The sequence below is a fragment of the Convolutriloba macropyga genome, chromosome 8, assembly GCF_964194025.1.
Source record: "Convolutriloba macropyga chromosome 8, txConMacr16.3, whole genome shotgun sequence".
Classification (NCBI taxonomy): Eukaryota; Metazoa; Xenacoelomorpha; order Acoela; family Convolutidae; genus Convolutriloba; species Convolutriloba macropyga.
Window position 1 is genome coordinate 62915356 of NC_134475.1, and position 20701 is coordinate 62936056.

The window sequence follows — 20701 nt, forward strand, 5'->3', positions numbered from 1 at the left end:
TTGATATTACTACTAAAAATGGTGATTTATGGTGTGTCAGTGTAGTTGTTTGGTTGCATGATGGGTGTATGGTTAGGGGGATAGTGGTTGGGGGGTCGAATTTTGCAGTGTTTACATGTTTTTTCGAGTTTTTCGGGGAGTAAATAAGAGATAATGGGACAGTTAATGAGTATTTAGCTAATAAGTTGATGTCAGTGATAGTAGTGACTGATTGTTATGGCTTTTCAGCGTTGTTTGGTGCGTGTGTTAACAGTTAGTGCCTGAATTTTCTGAGTGATAAGGGTGCGCCGATGGAAATTATCTAGTTTCAGCGCAATTGTTTTGATTATCATGTTATATACTTTCAGTTATGGGCAAGTTTTTCGGATATATCTTTGGATTGCAACAATTATGCTTGGTTTTTACTGGTAGAACTAGTAGCGGTGATGCATGTGAGCATGTGGTAATGTTTTTGTGGCAGTGCGTAGCTATATAATGACATATTTGTGAGTGCAAGAATGGTGATATAATGACTTTTTTCATTTTTGAACATTAACTTTACTTTACTTGTGAAATACTGGTTATAGACTGATTCTAAGTGTTCTGGACACTTGCCCTGGTTGATAGCAACAGCTGTGTGTGATATGAGCTGGTTTGGAAGAGTATTTAAGACTAATTTTCACATGTAATTTTTTCGTAATTTAGGTCATTTTTCCGCATCAGGACTAGTGGTACATATATGTGAATTTTTCAATTTTTATTAAACTTTGGGCAAATTTTGGGGCTTGGCCCACTCGGTAGACATCGGTGGGGAACAACTATGCCATAAATTCAGGATTTGGAAAAATTTTTGGTCAATTTTTTTATTCATGTGTCAGAAGTCGGAAAATGCGAAATTTCAGGCAGCCCAGCGTCACGCGATTTTTAAATTGCTCCAATCAAGCTGAAAATTGGCAGATCGCTTCAGCGTCTTAAAAACCCTGCAGCGCAAAAATTTGGCGTAATTTGAGCATTTTTCGCAAAATTATGACTATTTTCGTGAACTGAACCTGGCTATTTTTGAATCGTCAAATTTCGGGTTGAATAAGTCATCACTGTTCATACGTTATCAATGATGGATGGTTAAAATGGTACTGTCTGTGACTGGTACAAATGTATATTACTGAATTATAGGGTTTGAAGCTATTTATCGGGTCAGAACATTGATTTTTGAGTCCAAAATGCTAATTTTCAGGCATGATTTTTCCACTATTTGAGCTTTTTCAAGACATGTGTCGGTCTGGTGATGCTCTAAATCGGGTGCTAACTGTTAATACTGATATCTGTGGCTATCAGGGTTAGCATTTTGGTAGCTGTGGAGATGATGAACTTGTGTTTTGCGCCAGTTTTTCTGTGAAATGTGTTGGATTTTTACTTGTGGTTTGTCACTATCATGTTTGGTGCATAAGTTGACATAGGTTGGAGATGATTGATTTTTGAAGGTAATTGAGAGTCATACTAGTAAGTACTATGTTGGTGGCAGCTATTGGTGCAGTTTGATGCATGATTTGAGGTCATTATGTTGAGTTTTTCACATCAGAATTTTGGGCTAAAATTGGTCAAATATGTGCAGATTTCGATTTTTTCATTTTTTCAACAATTATGCATTTCAGTGCAATTGTTTGTGTTTAGTAGCCTTGGGCAACTACTAGAGAGACTGAATATTGGATATGGGCTCATAAATCGGCTTTTTGATACTATTTTGCTGGTCTAAATCTGGCTCTATTTTGACTAAATTGGGAAGTTTGGTAGGCTTCAGTTTTTTGCTATTTTTTCAACATTTTACTGGACAATTTTCCATATTTTTAATATGAGCGTGTAGAGCTTGAGAATGCGGATGTTTTAAGCTAATAAGATCGGGTTTTCGATCAATATTTCAGATTTTATGAACATTCGTGAATTTTCAAAAACAGGCAGCCCGCCGTCACGCGATTCTTAAACTGCTTGGATCGGGCTCAAAATTTGTGAATCACTTTCTCGGCTCAAAAGACCCTGCAGCGCAAAAAGTTGGGCGGTTTCAACTATTTTTTCACGAGTTATAACGTTTCTGCTGCAGTGAACCTGGGTTTTTTGAAAGGGCTCAGATAGGGGATGTTTTTGGTTATAGGGCTATGTAAAACTTGTTCAAATTGGTTCATATGGCTATGGTTGGACTGCTCATGAGTAGTATCAACTGAATTAACAATAATACCAGGCACACTCGGGTACTAAGATGCATTTTTGATCACTTTTCGAGAATTGCTTTCAATTTTTTTGTGATTTTCAGTACTTAGGCGGTCTTTTCTCAGCTTGTATTGGCACTAGGGGGCTGGGAATGCATATTATGAGAAATATAGATGTGGGAATGCTGATGGTATGGTTAATTTTTGTCAGAAGTCAATATTTTAGACTCTAGTGGGAAATAACTGAATTTTTTCTGACAAAATTGTGATAATTTCAGAGTTTGAGTTTAAGTCTTCATGGTTGGTACTGGACTGAGCTGGGACTTGTTTTTGTGGTACTACAAGGCTAGTGGGGGTTACACCAGTGTTGTAGAGGGTATAGGTGGCATCAATCGGCTTAAGTGGGGAATAAAATGACAAAATTTTTGAAGCGGTGAATTGAAGCAGAAGCGCGATTCTATTTTTTTTGTCATTTTTTAACATATACTTGGAAATATAGGTTTTTAATGATTGTTTGAGGTTGTACCATGTGGGTGGCAGCTGGGAGTAGCTGCTGGAGGCACTTGGGCCAGTTTTTGGCGTATTTTTGGCGTATAATTTACGCTACATTTTAATCAATTTTAACGCACTTTGGTAGGGTTCGGCATTTTTGTCATAACTCAACTTTTATTGATTTTTGACGGGATTTTTGGGGTACTGGGATGTCAAACGTGAGCAGTAGAGTGGTCTAAGGCTATAAAATTGGTCAATTGGGGGTTATTTGTAGGAGTTATCGATGAATTCGAGCGGATTCGAAAAGTGTTAAATTTCAGGCAGCCCAGCGTCACGCGATTTTTAAAATCTCCAAATTATTTCAAATTTTGCAGAACGATTCTTCTGCTTGACAAACGCTGCAGCGCAAACATTTGGAGTGATCAGGGCATTTTTGACAATTTTATGACTGTTTTTCTGAAGTGAACCTAGCATTTTTTGCAAGGTCAACTTTGGGCTAAGTTGTTGGTATTTAGAACGGGTCGGAAGGGGTCAATTATAGCTGGGATTGCTTCTACTGGATGATGACTTTTCGGAACAATAGGTTAATTAAGGTTCGGACAAGTGGTTCTTGAGATATAACAAAACAACTGGATTTTGAGGTCAAAATTTTTCGAATTTTGGTCAATTTTTGGAATTTAGGACTAAGTTGCTCAGGCTTGTGGGGCTTTTGGGGCAGATAAAAGTTACTGATAGACTGTACTGGGTCTGTACATGCTAATGAATGTAAATTGTTATGGGTATATAAGCTCAAAAACGATGTTAAAATCAAATTTATCATAGCCACTGGCGAGTTTTGGAAGACTTAAGTGTTGGATTCCTGCATCTATAACTATTTCTCTCAGTTCATAAAGGCTTGCTAATACTGATTCGTATGTGGGCTTGTTGTAGTATCTAATTTTGGTAACTGAACTGAAGATATAACGCTCAAAATAGGGGTCAAAATATAATAAAACTGAGCCAATATTTGGTGGATATCTAAGTTTGGTTGCACTTGGGGCTGCTGGGTACCAGCTTTTTACTTGTCAGGCTAATCCATTTGCCATTGCAAGGTCTGCTGATATACAGTGTGCAAAAGAGTGCGGAGAGTATAAGATATCTGTTGGTGAACTTAGATATGTTGCATTTATTTCTGGACTAAAACGATTTAAATTTTGATTTGATGAACCTGGTGAGGAGTTTCTTGTTTGAGATCTAGTTACTGGTCTGTTTGCTGAACTACTGAGTTTTCTCGCTGAATATTTTGCTATACTTGCTCTAACTTGGTCTAATTTTGTCTCTCTACTTGGTGTATTTGATTGTTTTGATGCTTGTGCTGATGCTTTTATTGCTTCACGTTTTTCTTCTTGTTCCAGTCTAACACGTGCATTTTTCGGTTTAGGACTGCCTGATCTTCAAACTGTGTTATTTAGGTAAGGGTTTGTTCTACGTTCTTCATGCAACATTATTTGTCTATCTAATTTAAAGCCACGTACATTTTTCCTACGTTGGTAACTTTCTGGTGAATTGAATGTACTTTTTTCTGGTTTTCGTTTAAGGTTATAAGGTCGGGCTCTTAATTTCCTCTCGGTTAATGCAAATATTTCTTAATGTGTTTCTGGAGGCGATTCAACATCTAATGGTACCATTGATGGTTTGGACTGTTGGGCAGGTAAAAACATGAGGAACATGAATTTCTGGTTCTTGCTGTCTGATTTCATCAGCAATTAGTGGACCAACCGGTATTCTAGCTATTTGTTCTGCATCTAGGTTCAGGTCAGCTAGATTTTCATCTGAACTGCTATTTTCATCAAATAAGTCTGGGATTGCTTCATCTGAGCTTGAAGAATCAAACACCGGAAGATGTACTGGGGCTGTTCGTGGTGTAACTGCTGGTGCTACTACCCTTGGTGGGGCCAGTGGTGCTGCTGGAGGTGCTGCTGCTGGTCCTGCTAATGGTCCACCTAGGGGAACATTAATGGTCACTCTGACTGGGTCTTGTTTTACTGTTTTTGATTGCTGTATCTCCTTTTCTTGTTCGATTATTAATTCAGGAATATGTTTATCAAATAGATCTGGTTCCATGTGTTGTCTTCTCGACGGATCAGGTCGAAAGTTTTCAGGGTTAATGACTTCAAGGTCTTCAGGATTTTCACTCAGTTTAGATGGTTTCAATCTGATACGATGTACACATTGTGTATAATTCGTGTTTACTTTTCAAATGATATAATTAGAGTCAGGACTTTTTGTACTTTATATAGCAGTAGCCATTTCTGAACTTGAGACGCTTTTACAGTTAATTGTTCTAGTAACTGAGGGTTCAAAAGTAAACAAAATGATTTCTCTGGAATAGGTTTTGCTGATGCCTTTTGGTCATAATACTTTTTTATACTTCAAGTATGAAGTTGTCAGTTTTTCTTTGTTTTTTCCAAACTTTTGCATCATGGCGTCTTGCAGTTCATTTACAAAATCTGAATTTACTGCTACTGCATCCATTACTTTTCGAATTAGATTAGAATTCGAAAAGTAATGGATGCATTAGAATCTAATATCAAGGGTTTTATTGGTTCTCTGCCATGGAATAAAGTTGACGGACAACAATTTGTTGTTGAATGATATGAAGTATTATGAATGAAAGTTGCCAGAGGAACATATTTATGCCAGTCTTTCCATTCTTTCTCGGTATTGAGCTTCAAAATTTGTTTCAGTGGTCCATGAGATCGCTCTACTGCTCCAATGGTCTGAGGGTGTTTTAGTGAGGCATGTTTTAACTTTACTTCTAGTAAAATTGCTAATTCTGACATTAATTCGTAAGTAAAGTTTGTTCCTAAGCCACTACGTATTGTTTGAGGAATTTAGCTGTGTTGGAAGAACATCTTTACTAGTTCTCGAGCTACTGTATCAGCATATCTATTGATTAACGGAACTGCGAATAGGTACTTTGTAAAAACATCTATTCCACTCAAAACATACTTAAATTGCGAAGAATTTAGGGGGCCTACTAAGTCGATTTGGAGCATATCGCCTGGATATGATTGTCATTAACTAACTGGTTGCAACTTTGGTGTGATGTGGCTTTTTGGAACTCTGTTTAATTGGAGACAAGAATGGCAGTTTTTAATGAAACTAATGAAATGTTCAGTGAAGCCTGGTTAGTTAAGTCGCTTTCTAAATTCTTGAATTGTTGCTTTGATGCCCAAATGACCTGCTGTTTATGAATTATGCAGCCTATCTATAAGATCTTTCCACAAATGCTTAGGTACACAGAATTGTTTATGAAGTACTTTTCCAGTATCATCATAAAAATTCCGGTATAAGACATTCCCTTCAAGAATTAGTCTATTTAAATGTTTGTGATACTTTTTTAAATTTGTTGAAGCGTACTTTAAATCTGGTTCTTGATTGTTTTGCTGAATCCAGCTTAAAACTGTTCTAATATCTGCATCTTTTTACTGCTCTTCTGCTAAATTAAGGCTGATAAAATTGTTTGTAAGATCTGGGAACTCATCTAATGGATTTGGGTACTGAATTGAATTTATGTCTTGCTTTCTTTTAAGTTTAAACAGCCCTTGAATTTCTGTTATTGGTAAGTTACTTTGACGTTTTTTGTAGTCTTCATAATACCCAAGTTTTTTAAGTACATCAAGTTCATCGCTATTAATTTCGTCACTAAAGCTTTCAGTATCAAGTAATACATTCAGCTCACTATCAGGATTTTGTGCTTCTGTATAATTTCTATTTCTTTAACTGGAGTTCTATCTGATAATTTCAAAGATATTGTTGCTGTTTTTATCATTCTCCATTCGAGAGAGGAAATCTGCTACGTAATTAGCGCGTCCAGGAATGTGAGCAATTACTATGTTAAAGGCAAGTATTCGGTCTAAACAATTCCAAAGAGATGGCGGTATTACTTTTGATTGAAAGAATGGTGTAAGGCTTTTGTTGTCAGCAAGTATAATTACTTGTTTACTTGATCCCCAAATGTAGTGCGAAAAATAGTCCAGCACGTAGTACATAAGCTAGGAATTCTTTGTAGTAAATTGAGAACTTTAACTGTGTAGCGTTAAACAAAAGCGATCCAAATGATACGGGAGCGTATGTTTTCTTTTCTTTCTTTCCAGTTTCGTTTACATAGTCCTCCACCATTAGTACAAAACCTGCACCGTGGTAACTAGCGTCACAAAGAATTACATACTGTAAGCCTGGTTTTGGCAATCGCAATGTTACATTTGTTGCTTCCATTAAATCCTTCTTTATTACTTCTAATGCTTTTACATGTTCTTCTGTGGTTTCTATTACTGCATCCTTCTTCAGGAGCTTGTAAAAGGACATTAGTTTCTCACCTAGATTAGGTATGTAATTACGGAAGAATTGCGTGAAGCCGATTAGTCGCTTTACTTGTTTTGTTGTTTTCGGCATTTTGAATTTATCGAGGAATTTAGTTATTTTCGACTTTTCTGGTGATATTCCTTCTGCACTGATGTTATTTCCAAGGAATTTCGTTGTATCTGTTGCTACTTCACACTTTTCAGGCGACAATTTCAGTCCTGATTGACGTATACAGATAAATATTTCTCGCAAAGAGGGTACCAATTGTTCAAAATTTGTTACTGCATTTCCAATATCATCCATAAACTAGGTACAATTTCCTGAGGCTAAGCACGGGTCCAAGTAATGTCTAATAAAAGAGCTAAATCCGGTTATTGACTTATTTAGTCCTTGGGCAAGACGTTTATAAGCATAGGTTCTCGAAGCAAAGTTAAATGCTAGCAGTTGCACTGATACATCGTCTGCCATTTGCACGCAGTGATATGCTTGAGAACACTCAAGTTTCGTGAACAACTTTTTCCCGGCGAAATACTTTATTGCATCACTCATTTTCGAAATCGGATAATTTGTATTCACATAATCGTTTTTCAACAAGTGGTTTACTTTTCTCAAGTCAATTAACAGTCTAAGTCTTCCTGAGTTCTTTCGTTGTGCAAAAAAGTGACTACTATATCTTGATTGAGACAAAGTTGTTATCAGTCCATAGTAATGCATTAATGCTAGTTCTCCTTGCAGCTCATTTCTCAAATGGCTAGGCGTTGGTGGGCCTTGTTCATAAATTGGTATGCTTCTTTCTGGAGTTAACTTTATTTTTAAAGCTGTATTATATCCGACGTCAAATCTGTGTTTTGCAAAGATATCACTAAATTCAACTAATATATCGCCTACTACAGCTTTTTGCTCATCGTTGAAGGCTGATTTCTCCCACGGAAATTTGCTCAGAAAAGTTATTTTGACCTGATGATTACCCTTTGGATCTAGTTTTTCTATTTCCTGCAGTTTTAACAAATTGCTCAAAAATTTCTCTCTGCAAAGGCGACAAATTTGTCGGGTCAGGGAACGTTTCAGGCGTTGGGAACCACAATTTTTCATATTCTGGAGCTGGCTTTCCTGGTTGGGCTTTTCTTTTTGGGGTATCTGTGACTTGAATTAGTTGATTTATTTCTGTTAAGTAATTTTCGCTCATTTTTGCAACATTTATTAACTGGGAATCTACTTCTAACAACCTTTCAGCTTGGTCTGATGTTAGGAACGAGAATTTGGCTATTTCTTCGCCTTTATTTATAGTGACTGGGTGTTCAGTAATGTTCAGGACATAGATATAAAGAATGTTATTTTCAGCAACTTTACTTAAAGAAGACGTTAGTATTACTTCGCTATCTTTTTCAAAGATTTCATTCGAAATTATTACCCCGCAAAGGTCAGTAAAAGGTTCTAGTTTGCACTGAAGCTTGCATTCTAGCACTCTTTGTTGATTTGGTTGTAACACTTGTTTTTTCTGCGTATAGACTCCAAATTTTTTAAGTTTTACCACTCTTCTGGGTTACTTTTCTGGCTTTATTTCGTTTATTTGAAGAGTTTGGTCAGGGAATTTAATGTAGCTTTGTCCTGGGCAGCTGCTTACTTTATGTTTAACAAAGAATGGATTGCCCAATATTACAGGAGTTGTGACAATTAAAACAAGGAAGTCTTCAGTGAATGTTTGTGTGACCAATTTAAATGTAACTTTAATTGCTTTGTCAATTTTAACTATATTTCCGTTTGCGATTTTTACTTTATCTAGATCAGGCTTTTCTATTTCTGTTATTGAATGGATAATTGTGTTAAAAGGTTCCCTGTAAAACTCGCGGCTTATCACGTTTGCAAATGCTCCTGTATCAATTAGTGCGCGTCTTTCTAATTCTCCATTAAATTTAACTTTAATGTAGGATAATGTTCTGCCTAAAAGTGGGACAATGCTAAATAATTATTGAACATGTGCTACTGGCTTTGGTACGGGTTGAGGTACTTGCGTTGGGAGTTGCACAGATTTATTCACTTTATTTTTATTACTATTTCTTTTGCGTTTTCTACGCTTTTTGTTACTTTCATTATAAACAGGTTCTATTAGTTTATCTAAACTAGGACTGGACGTGCTTTCGTTATATTAATTAACTGAGTTTTTATAATTTTTATTTTGTTTTTTAAAGTTGGGTGGCTTTTATTAGTTTTTTGTTGATTAAATGGGTAATTCATACCTCTCATTATTCTGTTTTGAGGAGTACTTACAGGAAACTGATTTGCTTGTTGACTACCATATCGGTTTTGTGCTGGCGCTGGGCTATCATAAACTATTCCCTGTCGAAGAAGATTTGCAGGGGTATTTTTGGTTGGGAACCGAAAAACTGGTCTATTAACATATGCTGGATGAACAATTGGGGGGCCATCTGAAGGTTCAGTCCAATAATTCCAAGTTTGTAGCTGTTCATTATGATAAATTGGTCTAGGGGCATTAAATTGTGGTCTAAATTCTCGGTAATTATTAGCAGGAGGGGCATACTGCAGCTGGGGCCGATAGTTTAGCTTGACGATAATTGTGCTGATAGAGGGTAATTTGGTCGATAATTTTGATATTGGGGGCGGAAATTTTGTCTATAACTTTGTTTGTAGACTTGTTGTGGGTACTGTGGTGTGAAGATGTTTACTGGGCCTTGTGCTAGTGGCTCATTTTTAGGTGCTATGCTCTGTTCAAGTTTTTGTTCAAGTTCTTTTTGATTATTTGAGATAGTAGTTATTGCTTTTAACATTTTATATGTATTCGATTCTGTTATTTCGTTAAATCTGTCGTCCAAGTACTCTTCTCTGTTACACATCTCCCTAATTGCAATTTGCTGGCTAGCTAAGGTTCATAATTGTATCAGTATCTGGCCTTTCTAACAGCTTAGGCTTAAGCCAGTTTGGCATAGACTTAATGAAGAAGCGCTTTATTTGTTCGTTTTTTCTATTTGCTGACTTTTCAATGGCAGAATCCATTGCTGCTGTCACCTTTTCAAATCTACGTGCCTCTGGGACACCTGTTCCTGCTGGCGCTACTACTATTCCAGGTGCTGGATATGCTTTATTTGCTTGTTCTTAACTTTACTATAAAATTTCTTACTGTGTTTTTGGATTAAACTTTTGGTTCTCCAACTTTATGATTCTGATCTCTCTCAAGTCGTCTTGTGTAAATCTATTTCTTAGATCTGTTATGCTATCTGCGAAAACTAGTCTCGTAGCAGCTGGTAGGGTTAAGAAGTATCGTAAAGCATCTCCTTTTAAGTGTAATTGCAAAAAATTCGCTTGTTGCGCGCGTGCGATTGCTGCGACTCCGATTGCACCTGTTATTAAGTGTACGAACTCGTTAAAATTATCCGTTTCTGATCCAGAAAAGGGTGTGATGTTGATCTGCGCGTGTGCCATTTTGCTTTTTACCCGATCAGATTATATACTTAACGTTCAATCAGTCTTACTTTCGTTCTAAAGTATTAAATGGCACACTTAACTTAATGGGGCGCCGAAGTCTCACCTCTAAAGAGTGCCCCTTAGTCTAGGAAAATTCGTGGGGACCACGACCGCACAGGCCTTGTGGAAGCTGCACTCAGATAGGCAACAGCATAATGACCGAAGTCACTGTTTGATTCATTAACCTCCGGAGCTGGTTGGGGAAATAAAAGATAATTGTTTTATTTTTTGTTTAAATTTTGGTTTTGCCCTCTTTTAGTTAATGTTTAAGTTATGGATTCAGTAATTTAGTTTATTCTGATGTTATTTGGCAGTCAGTGATGACGTTATCAAGGTTAATTTCACTTTCTAATTGAGGTTTGTCACTGATGTTAATAGCGGGGAGAATTTGTTCTTTATAAATTGACATAAATAAAGCACCAAAGTTAATTTTACAAATTCATTTACTCACAATATCCTCGCTTGCAAATACCCTATGTTGTTTTTGACCGTTGCGGCGGCTGTGTTTGAGTTTGTTCCATTATTGTCCACTCAAGCACTTTTGAATTATTGTTGCATTTAGTCCACAGAGACACAAACACAGTTTCCACCCATTCTTTCCTTTGTTACTGCTTTCTGCATTATCGTCTTGCTCGGAGAGTGAGTGCTGGATACTGATTGAAGGTTCTTAAGGTAATGAAGTGCAAGAAGATAAAGAAAATGTCAAAAGAAAGAAGAAAATATCAAATTAATCAAAGATTTAATCGGAATTTCGGTCCGTTAAATTGGGGAACAGTTAGTAACTCCTGTCACCATGTTACGCACTGATTTTAAATGAGTGTTCCTCATGGTGTTTTCGGAGGTTAGTATTAGCAGTAAAAAATGTGAATAATTGTCATTTTACAAGGACTTATTTTGATGTTTCACAGTGCGGTTTTTAGCGGATATATTTTGAATAAACTTAGCTAGTAATAGCCTTTTATTGAGCGGTTTCGATGCGCGATATATCCACTGGTTGCTTTGGGTTTCAGAACTTTATTTAGCCACAATATAACGCTAAAGAAGCCTGTTCTAACTTAGTTATTTTATGAAGAATTTCCAGTTCAAGCTTTAATTATTTTAACATAAATTATAACAAAGTTTTCAGAGATAGAATAAGAAGTTTTGAGATTATTGTTGAGTTCGAATAGCAACTGATAGTCAGGCTGTTTCTCCGGTGTTCTGGTGATCGTGGGTTCCGCAGGACTGTACCTTGAGTTGTATTGGTCCTTCGTAAATATTTACTGATCTATAAGTTGGGCAATTTCCGGCTTTTGTACGTCTCTTGATGTTTGTTAAGTGCATATACGAGTTCCGTATTAGCACCTACTTTATCAGAATAATTACTTTACCAAGTACATAATCTCTCATGAAGTTATTTACCAATTATGCGAATTTAATGTCAGGGAACTCAAAAAAGGTAAATATTGAGGCTTTAAGGCACTTAATATGTTTATCAGTAAACTGTCAATCTGCGGTTGTTTTTAATAAACATAAACAAATTAGGGGTTACAGGCCTAGATGGAAATAATAGCTATATATGGCCTTGAGATCTATCTGAAAATGAACTAGATTAAAGCACTTATGTATGGATATTTAAAGGAAAATCATCACGTAACTATGAGGGACGAAATAGGGGCGTGACAAAGACCCACTTACAACATTTTGGCCTTCTGCGCCAGAAGTCACCAATCTAACCAACCAATAATCACCAACGTAATAATTCAGCAAAACGTAGGCTTATGGAAAGCAAAGACGTTTTGGCAACCAATATCAGATAATAAAGGCTCTCTAAACAAATAAATCTCGGAGTCAATTTTGGGCTATTCCAGTTGGTACGATGAATACGAAAAAAAATATTTTTAAAACAATTTTTTGATGTTGTATGATAATCATCATATTCTAATTAAGTTGTGTTTCTCAATTCCTTATTTTGATATTTCCAAACTCGCACTTGAAACAATAAATGCTTTTGGAAGAGTTGCTTCTGGTTTTTAGTCAAATTAATCGTCATTAGATTCTACACTATGTCTGGTGTTCACCCATAAATTTGCAAACAAACATTTTTATAAAACTTTTTTACAAATCCAATAGTCAGACGTAATTTCAAGTCAACTTCAACTTCTTCACAAGCTTATTTTAACATTCTTATGATTAGCTTCATTTAACTGATGTTTGTATAATTCTTTCTTGACTTAAAAGTTAAAACATAGCCAGCAGATTGCCGGAAAATAGCCGCGATAGACGCTTCAAGCCTTCCATGGATTTGAAGCAACTGAAAAAAGATAGACAGATTGACCACCAGTCCTTTAATAAACCAAACCACTAGACTTTTTGGGTTAGATCAGGTCTGTCAATTATGAGACACATACGCTCTATAAGGAAAAAGCCCTAAGGGAGCTTATTCAAAAATAATATTCGAAACCATAAACTCAAGCCTCTAATACTCAAGAATTAGGGAAAACAGGTTTGGCACTACTTAGATGCACACTATTGATCTTTAACTAGTAAATTGTCATAAAATTTAAAGTTCATTAAGTGATTTCACAAGTCAATTTTTTTAAGTGATGTAAGTTCCCGGTAACTTCACCACTCTAAGTACTTGAAAGACTACCAAACGCGGCTAAGCGCCTCTAATGAAACTTGATGCCAGCTGAGCTTTACCTGTTTATCTTCGAAAGCTCAAAGTCATGAAAAGTCATGAAAGTCAGGGTAAGACGAAACAAAAATCTGTTGGACGAAGTAAAAAAAGATAGCAGGACAAGTCCTGACGTAGAATTCAAAAAATTTTCATTGACTAAACAAAAATTAGACCTGGAATGATCTATGAATGGATTGGGAGAATCATTTAGAAATCCGATCCAAAAAATCGAAAAAATAGTAAAAATCAAAGTGAAATTGCCGCATGAGAACAAAAAACCACTAGCGAGAAAGCGAATTTTTGTTCAAACACCGTTTTCTCTCTCTACTTTAAAATTAGAGCGAAAAAAAATTCACGCCGCAAAACCACTCGCTTCTTCGCTCCACTTCATGTTTTGGCGTGGCCAAAATCACCACTCCAATTTGACTTCAAAAATCATGAAAATGTGTGAACAGATCTTAAACAAAACAGCGCCCCAATACAATTCAAATTCTTTGAATTGTAAAAAAAAAATTAGTAGCGCTATAATAGCCGCCTGGAATTGCTGACGCGGCTATTAATTACATAGATCACAACGTTCTGTCTGTTTCTGTACTGCAAACCGGCCTATCTTAGTTCAAAACGTAACTCAACAAGATTTAATACACTGCTAAAACATAAACCGACTAACGTCAGAAAATTTGCTGTCGAATGACAGGCGGGGCAAATTAATTCGGGGGCAGTAGCCAAGATAAATTTTTATTTATGGGTGCTAAAACACCAGCCGAAGGTAGGCTTCTCACTTATACCTCCTGAGTCCAATTCCGTCACCGCGACGGTGGTATTAACCTCTCTTGGCTATCAGGGCCTTGTCATTCAATCGGTTTCATTTGAAAAAACTTTATTTCGGAGTGAGAGCAATTGAAATAACTCAAAAATCAAGAAGTGCGTGAAAAAGACACTTGATAAGTCAAAGATTATTCTAGACGAAAAACGCAAACGGTCAAGCAAAAAATTTGCATAAAAAGACACACGTTTACAATAATTGCTTCTCATTCACCTGAAACGATTTATATACCAACAAATATCTCGATTTTTTTTTCGAATTCGACAGACAAGTCTTCCTGTTACGAATGGATTCTTTGAGAAGAGCAATTGGTCTGACCTGTATGTGTTCGAGTGAGTCAGCTCGTCCACCCCTTCTATAGTGATCCCTGTCTCTCTCCCTCTCCCTGTATCTGTCCCTGTCGTAATCATGTCGACCCATGTCCCAGAAACTGGTACTATCTGAAAATGGCCCAGGATTTTGTACAAAATTGTTCAACTGCTAAGCATTTAAACATCCAAAGCTCCAATAAATTTCTAGTTTCCAGCTAAACGAGGTAGAGATTTACAAGGCAGAGATTTTTTAGGAATGTTTACAGTGACATTTCGGTAACTTAGAAGCTTCCTGGATTTAACTTTGCAGCAGAAAAATTCGATTAAAGACATTTCAGACTTCATTTTGAAACGTCAAAGACTCCCAGTCTGACAACAGCACACAACCATATATAGTTATAAATTCTATATTAATTATAGCTTAATTGTAATTATAGTGATATTCAGCACTATCTAAAATCTAAAATGAAATTAACAATATCAATGTTAGATCAAGTCTCCGCCATTGGGTCAATCATTTCCTCATGTCAGTGAAACTCGTACTACATTCGCCTCGGATGTTTATTAATATTTCTTGCAACAAAGTGTTTTAGCAGGCATATTACAAAATGAGAACCGTTCAAAAAAAAGACAAATCAAATGAGCGACAACGAATCTTGTTTCCACTGGATGACAATTTCATCCTAGTCTCATAGTTAATCCTGGAACGTTCTTAGTTTCTCTTCTCAACAATCCATCAATAATGCTGGCGTAGTTATACATATATATTACAGCTAACTAGAATTAAACACCTAACACTAACTCCTAAAAATTGAAAAACGTAAAATTGAAAAACGAATATAACGTAAAACCTTGCACAGTCACCTACTATATTTCAATGTGTGCTGTCCTTGACTGAAAAAGGATTAAAGCTTTGCGGTTACAAGAAAAGAGATCAAAATTCGTGGAGGAAATGAGCATAGAACGACTTTAAAAACAATCAAACCAATAAAAACAAAAAATAACTTGACTGAAGAGAGCCAAAATGTTGCTTTAAAAATACCGGATCCCTACAGTGCAACATTCTAGAATGACAGGTTTTCCTATACGCACTGCCGCATTTTAAAAATTGCAAAGTGTGTTTCAAGCACGGCTCCGTGATTCTGCCGAAGTTACTTCGAAACTCTGACCTATCTCGAAACGTTACGCGGTTCTCGATTGATGTCAGCTTTTCTTCGTGACTTCATCAGAGAGAAGTCACATTGTTTGGAGCAAGCACTTTTAATGCTACTGTTTAGAAAAACCCGTCGAAGTTATAACTCAGTAAAAAAAAACTATGAAACAAAACAACCAAGAAATAGGCGCAGCTCAAATGTCAAAGAAATTTGATAAAGCATAACGATTTTGATATTTGAAATTCTCCACGAATTCTGCTAGCCGTCCATTTTTCAGATAAAATTCTAACAAACATTTTATTTTGCAAAGAGGAGCTTCCTGAAAAACGTTCCAAAGATATAATTTGACAAAACCTTCAATATACACCATTTTACCGTTATTTTTCGTCGTTATTTTTTCGACAAAAGGTCAATTTCCAAAAATAGTCTTTCTTAGGATTTTTTCCGAATAAAACTTTACAAAAGCAGTCGTAATTACAAAAATTTGACATAATTCGTGCACAAAGCATGGTTACCATCTTGGTGTATGAATTCCTTAAAATTTGACGGAGGTTCGGCAGAATATTTTTTAAAAATAAGCTGGCATGATTTTTCTATTTCGAATCCTGAATGCTGCCGTTAGACGCCAAGAAATCAAAATTTCTTATAATTTAAGCACTTTCATTGGGCAAGCAACATAAAAAAATTATTCTTGTTCAAAGTTGAGCATAGTTTAAGAGAAGACTAAATTAACTAAAAAAGGCTCCATACTTGAAAAACTAGCGACCGACGGTTCAAAAAATATCTCTGTGAATACAAAAATGGGGGTGGGATATTAGGCGAAAACTCTTACTCTACTCAGGGTCAACACAGCCAATAATTTTGATTTAAAAAGTAACAGGAAAAAATGGTGTTACATAATAATAGCTTTAATGTAAATAGGCTGGAACTACCGGTTTAAAAAACACGCAAAAATTGGGGGAGTTGGGGTTAAATTACATCGTTAAAAAGCTTAGACTTCAAAAATTCTGGTCAATTTTTGAATGTTTTTGTTTTTGGCTGTTTTTCTACGAAGTCAGTTGTTATAGCCCCTTAATTCTATTATATCAAGCAGATATTGCAGCACGTCCTTTAATTGGTATTCGTCTAATTTCCACAGAACTTTAGTTCAGAGTTTTTGCCTAATGGCTGCAAAAATTCCCTTCGCCTGATATCCTACGCCCCCAAAAATATTGCTCCAAATTTTGTTCAGAATTTCAAGTCAGTTTCTGGCTTCAAGTCAGATTCTAGCGATTAAGTTTCTAGCGCAAAATAATACCTAGAAATAAGATTACCTAGCAAGATGACTCTTAGGAAGATAGGGTTGCTCAAACAATATTTGAATCTTTTGCTAATACCAATAAACTATAAACTATAGTCCACTAAATTAAAACGTAGACAAAGGTCTTTTTAAACAATTTGTTTGTGAATCCCATCAACTGTTTAATTGAGTATATACAATTACACGTTCCATGTTAACAATCTTTGTGTTACCCTTAACCTGTCGTAGTTACGTATCAATGGAATTTTCTGTGCTACATAGATGCAGATACAATACACATTTTTGCTTCCATCGAAAACAACCAATAGATCACATTTAATGTTAAAACATTCTTGGGCAATAGTTATTATTTTTTTGTTACAATTCGGTTTAACTACTGGTTTCACTTTAAAAAAAGACATGTTGCAAAAAAAATTACACGTTAAGTTACACGCACAAGTCTTCACTCTCAAATAGTGCATATAACAAACATAACCCAAGTTAATATATTTAGCAGTGTTAAAAATGTTCAGCTTTAATTTTAGTTCAGTTAAAAAAGTGTTGGAATCACACAGATATAAAGCATTGCGCCCTCAAAATTTTTTTTCAAAAATTATCAGATTCTGAGCAGACAGAAAAATCTACTTACAAATTTTATATTCCTCCATTACGGCAGTTTCACGCGCAGTTGACTAAATTTTACAGCGCAAAATCAAACAGATTAAGAAATGTCGCGATGTAAATTAATTTTCAATTTGCCTGAAGGAAAAATAAATTAAGTTGGAAAATGATTAGAAACCTCTTTGAAAGCTGCCATCAACATAAGAATCATTATTATCCCTTGAAGTCGGAGATAAAATAATCAGCGCAAATTGCGAACGAAACAAACAGGAAATCATCTACTTTCACAATACACTAGCTACGAGTGGAAATACTGGAGATTAATTATTATAATTCCCATTATGGTAAAACAGTGAGCGAATAAAACTAACAGCTTCCTCAGTTCCAAACACGTAGTTGTTGTAACCATAGAAATATTTATCCATAATACTGGAGAATAAATGGTATAAAAACAAGAATAATTATCTAGTTTTACCTACCCTCGACAATTGTGCAAAAATTATAATTAAACTGAACGATTTTTCGTTAAAATTCTAAGACAAAAGTAAATTAAGCACCCCAGAGATTTTAATGAGGTATGTTAATTTTGAAAATAAGAACTAGATTTTAAATGGCGAACTCAACCGAGTTTTCTAAAATGTACGTTACCAACATTATACTCGGTTGTTACTAACATTAAATGTATCGAAAGCGAATTGAACCATTGAATTTAAGGCCTCATCAGAAACTACAAATTAAAGCTACAAATGCAAAAACAGCTGACATAAAAACAAGAGACAAGGAGGCTCGGAAATGTGCGTTTGCACACAATGTTCCGACCCCTCTCAACTGCAAACGTTGCTCGATTCTCTAGCGAACAGAGCACAAAAAGCAAATTTTTGGAATTAAAATATAACTTATATGGCATTTTGGAGCCATATAATTTTAAAGCCACTAAAGAATTTCAATTTTTTTCATTGATTAAATGATGCAAACACCAGACAATTAAGCTATTTATAAATAGTGATCTGAGATGTACATTAGACAGAACTTTCTCTATAAAAGCATTGAATTTAAGGCCTCATCAGAAACCACAAATTGAAGCTACAAATACAAAAACAGCTGAAACAAACTTTAAAATTTTGTTGGCAACAGACGCAAAGATTAAACAATATAGTGGTATTCAATTTTTAGTTTGAATTGGAAAAATGTATAAAATTTATCAAAAATTATTACCATCGCTTAAAGAAGGTCAATTAGTCTTGTCGCATTAGATGTTCATAGCGTCAAAATACACTGGAAAATCAGTCGCGACAAAAGGAGATAAATTGATCAAAAAAGTTTCCATTTTATGTGAATACATGCATTTTAAAAAATGTAAATTGAAAAGCGTAAATTAAAAAATCTTGGTTCAAGACCAGAAAAGTTTCGAAATTCGAAAGGTTCCAAAATTCTGAATATTGTAAAAAACTGATTCCCGATAATAAATTTTTTGTTAAAAAATCTTTGACATGATTGCTTCTTCAATGAACGAGGTCCCAGAAAAATGCTCAATTTGAGAATTCAATTTGCATTTAAGTTTAAAAAAAACGGTTTTGAAAATGTATTATCCGAGCGTACACAAAATCAATAATTTTCATTACATCGATTTTCGCCTGGTTTACGGGTCAGCTCGTTCAGTTTTTGCTTTATATTTCTTTGGCTTCTTCGAGAATTTAAAAAGATAAGGAGTAGATTTATTACGTAGGACGGAGATATTTTTTTCAGATTTTCCAAGTGTTAATTAAAATAAACTTTTTATTAGAAACAGACGAAAAGATTAAAAATACTGGTAATCAATTTTTAGTTTTAATTGAAAAAATATGTCCCACGATTGGAGAATTTTAATGAACAACACGGTTTCGGTTAACTTTACCCAAAAAGTTTTCGTTTCCTGTTATATGCTTTAAAAAATTTTGTCAGAGAAAGAACGTTTGCATACAATTTTAATGTCAAGTTTTTAGAAAAGCTGCCATTCGGCCGTTTGCTTTCAAAATTGCACACATACGCTTAACCATTCAAAAAAAGCTTTTATAGTCCGTAGCATCAGGTTGAAACGCTAGCGAACACTTCAAAGGTCGAAGTTCAAATTTAAAACTAAACCGTCTAACGTCGGGTGAATTGCTCTCAATCAACCGGCTAGCGGTTGGCTTCGGTAGTAAAACTGGGGATTAGATATGCTAGTATTGGTGTGTGTGTGTGGGGGGGGGGGTAAAGCAATGGGGGTACGGTTGAAGGGATGGACGAGAGGGGGTCAAAACCGCCAGATGGAGGAGGGCGGATTGCGGTGGAGCTACAGAGGGAGGTTAAGAACCGGAAACGACTCGAAGCGTCGTGCGACATATGTAAAACAGAATAATCAAAGAGAAAGAAACGGGTAGGTATGTGGGGGTCGGGGTAGTTAAGTAGCGCGTGGGGGGGGGGCTAGATAGGCGGGTGGGTAGATAGGTGATGTAGGTTGCGGGTTCTGTAAATTGGATAGGAAGGAGGGGGCAGTTACTGGGAGGAAAACTTCTCAAATGACCTTCTGCCTTTGAACATCACCGACAGTTCTTAATTACTATGAATTAAGTAACTAAGCTACTGTTAAGATCCATTGTTCAAAAAGAAGTCAGCGGTTTACAACTAAAGTCGCTGTTCAAAAACTTTCAAAAAAACTCATACGAATGGTCTGCTCATAATCTCATACAACTAGCGTGCTGATATACCATGGGGTCAAGGAAAAGCGTTGTTAGAGATCAAAAATTGGTGTTCATCACTTGCGTGCAAAAATGTGGAAGGTTCTGCTATTTTTAAAACATTCAAAATATTCATCCTTTTGTGAACTTGAAGATAAATTTTAATTCTTATTTAATGATCATTCAATAGCAAGAAATTCACAAGTCAAAAGTTCAAGTCATGTACAAACTTGCTTCCGCTAAAAATACAAACCTAAACGTGTAGAATACCAATACTCCTCTCTGAGTCGTAAAAAGACCACAGGAGTAACAAATTGCTACAAAAACTTCGTATGAGAGCAATTAAAAATTCATATATCCCTATATTGATGTTCATATGCACGACTACAGTTTTTCGAACATTCACTTGCGTTATAAGAAACTTCTTATAAACCTAAGACAGATCTTTCGGACCAGAATGTTTTAACCTAAACGAAGCACAAAGTTTCTTAGTCCTCGAACTCGATCCTAAGAGAAGTTAGATTGATCGGCATATGTCCTGAATATGCACTATTAACTACTGACGACAGTACAGCTTTTCGAACTTGAATTGGTAAAACTAACGATATGGTTAAAATATGGAGTCAATTTCTAGTCTAAATTTTGGTTGGAATAAC

At 35.7% G+C, this 20701-nt stretch overlaps 2 protein-coding genes across 3 annotated transcripts in view; one reads left to right on the forward strand and one right to left on the reverse strand.

The window, feature by feature from the left end:
* The window catches only part of LOC142344913 (26S proteasome non-ATPase regulatory subunit 1-like), a 628982-nt gene that overhangs the window by 323046 nt on the left and 285235 nt on the right, over positions 1–20701 (forward strand). The gene's annotated exons all lie outside the window — the stretch shown is intronic.
* The window catches only part of LOC142344910 (serine/arginine-rich splicing factor 4-like), an 87619-nt gene that overhangs the window by 25575 nt on the left and 41343 nt on the right, over positions 1–20701 (reverse strand). Inside the window, exons 1-2 of one of the 2 annotated variants that reach the window (XM_075396968.1) lie at positions 17378–17621; positions 14303–14424 (exon numbers count right to left, since the gene is read on the reverse strand). In XM_075396968.1, the coding sequence (XP_075253083.1) occupies positions 14303–14424; positions 17378–17396 (141 nt within the window). In that variant the 5' untranslated portion in view covers positions 17397–17621. Of the gene's footprint in view, positions 1–14302; positions 14426–17377; positions 17622–20701 lie in introns of those variants that run through there. The other variant, XM_075396969.1, reaches the window with a different exon arrangement.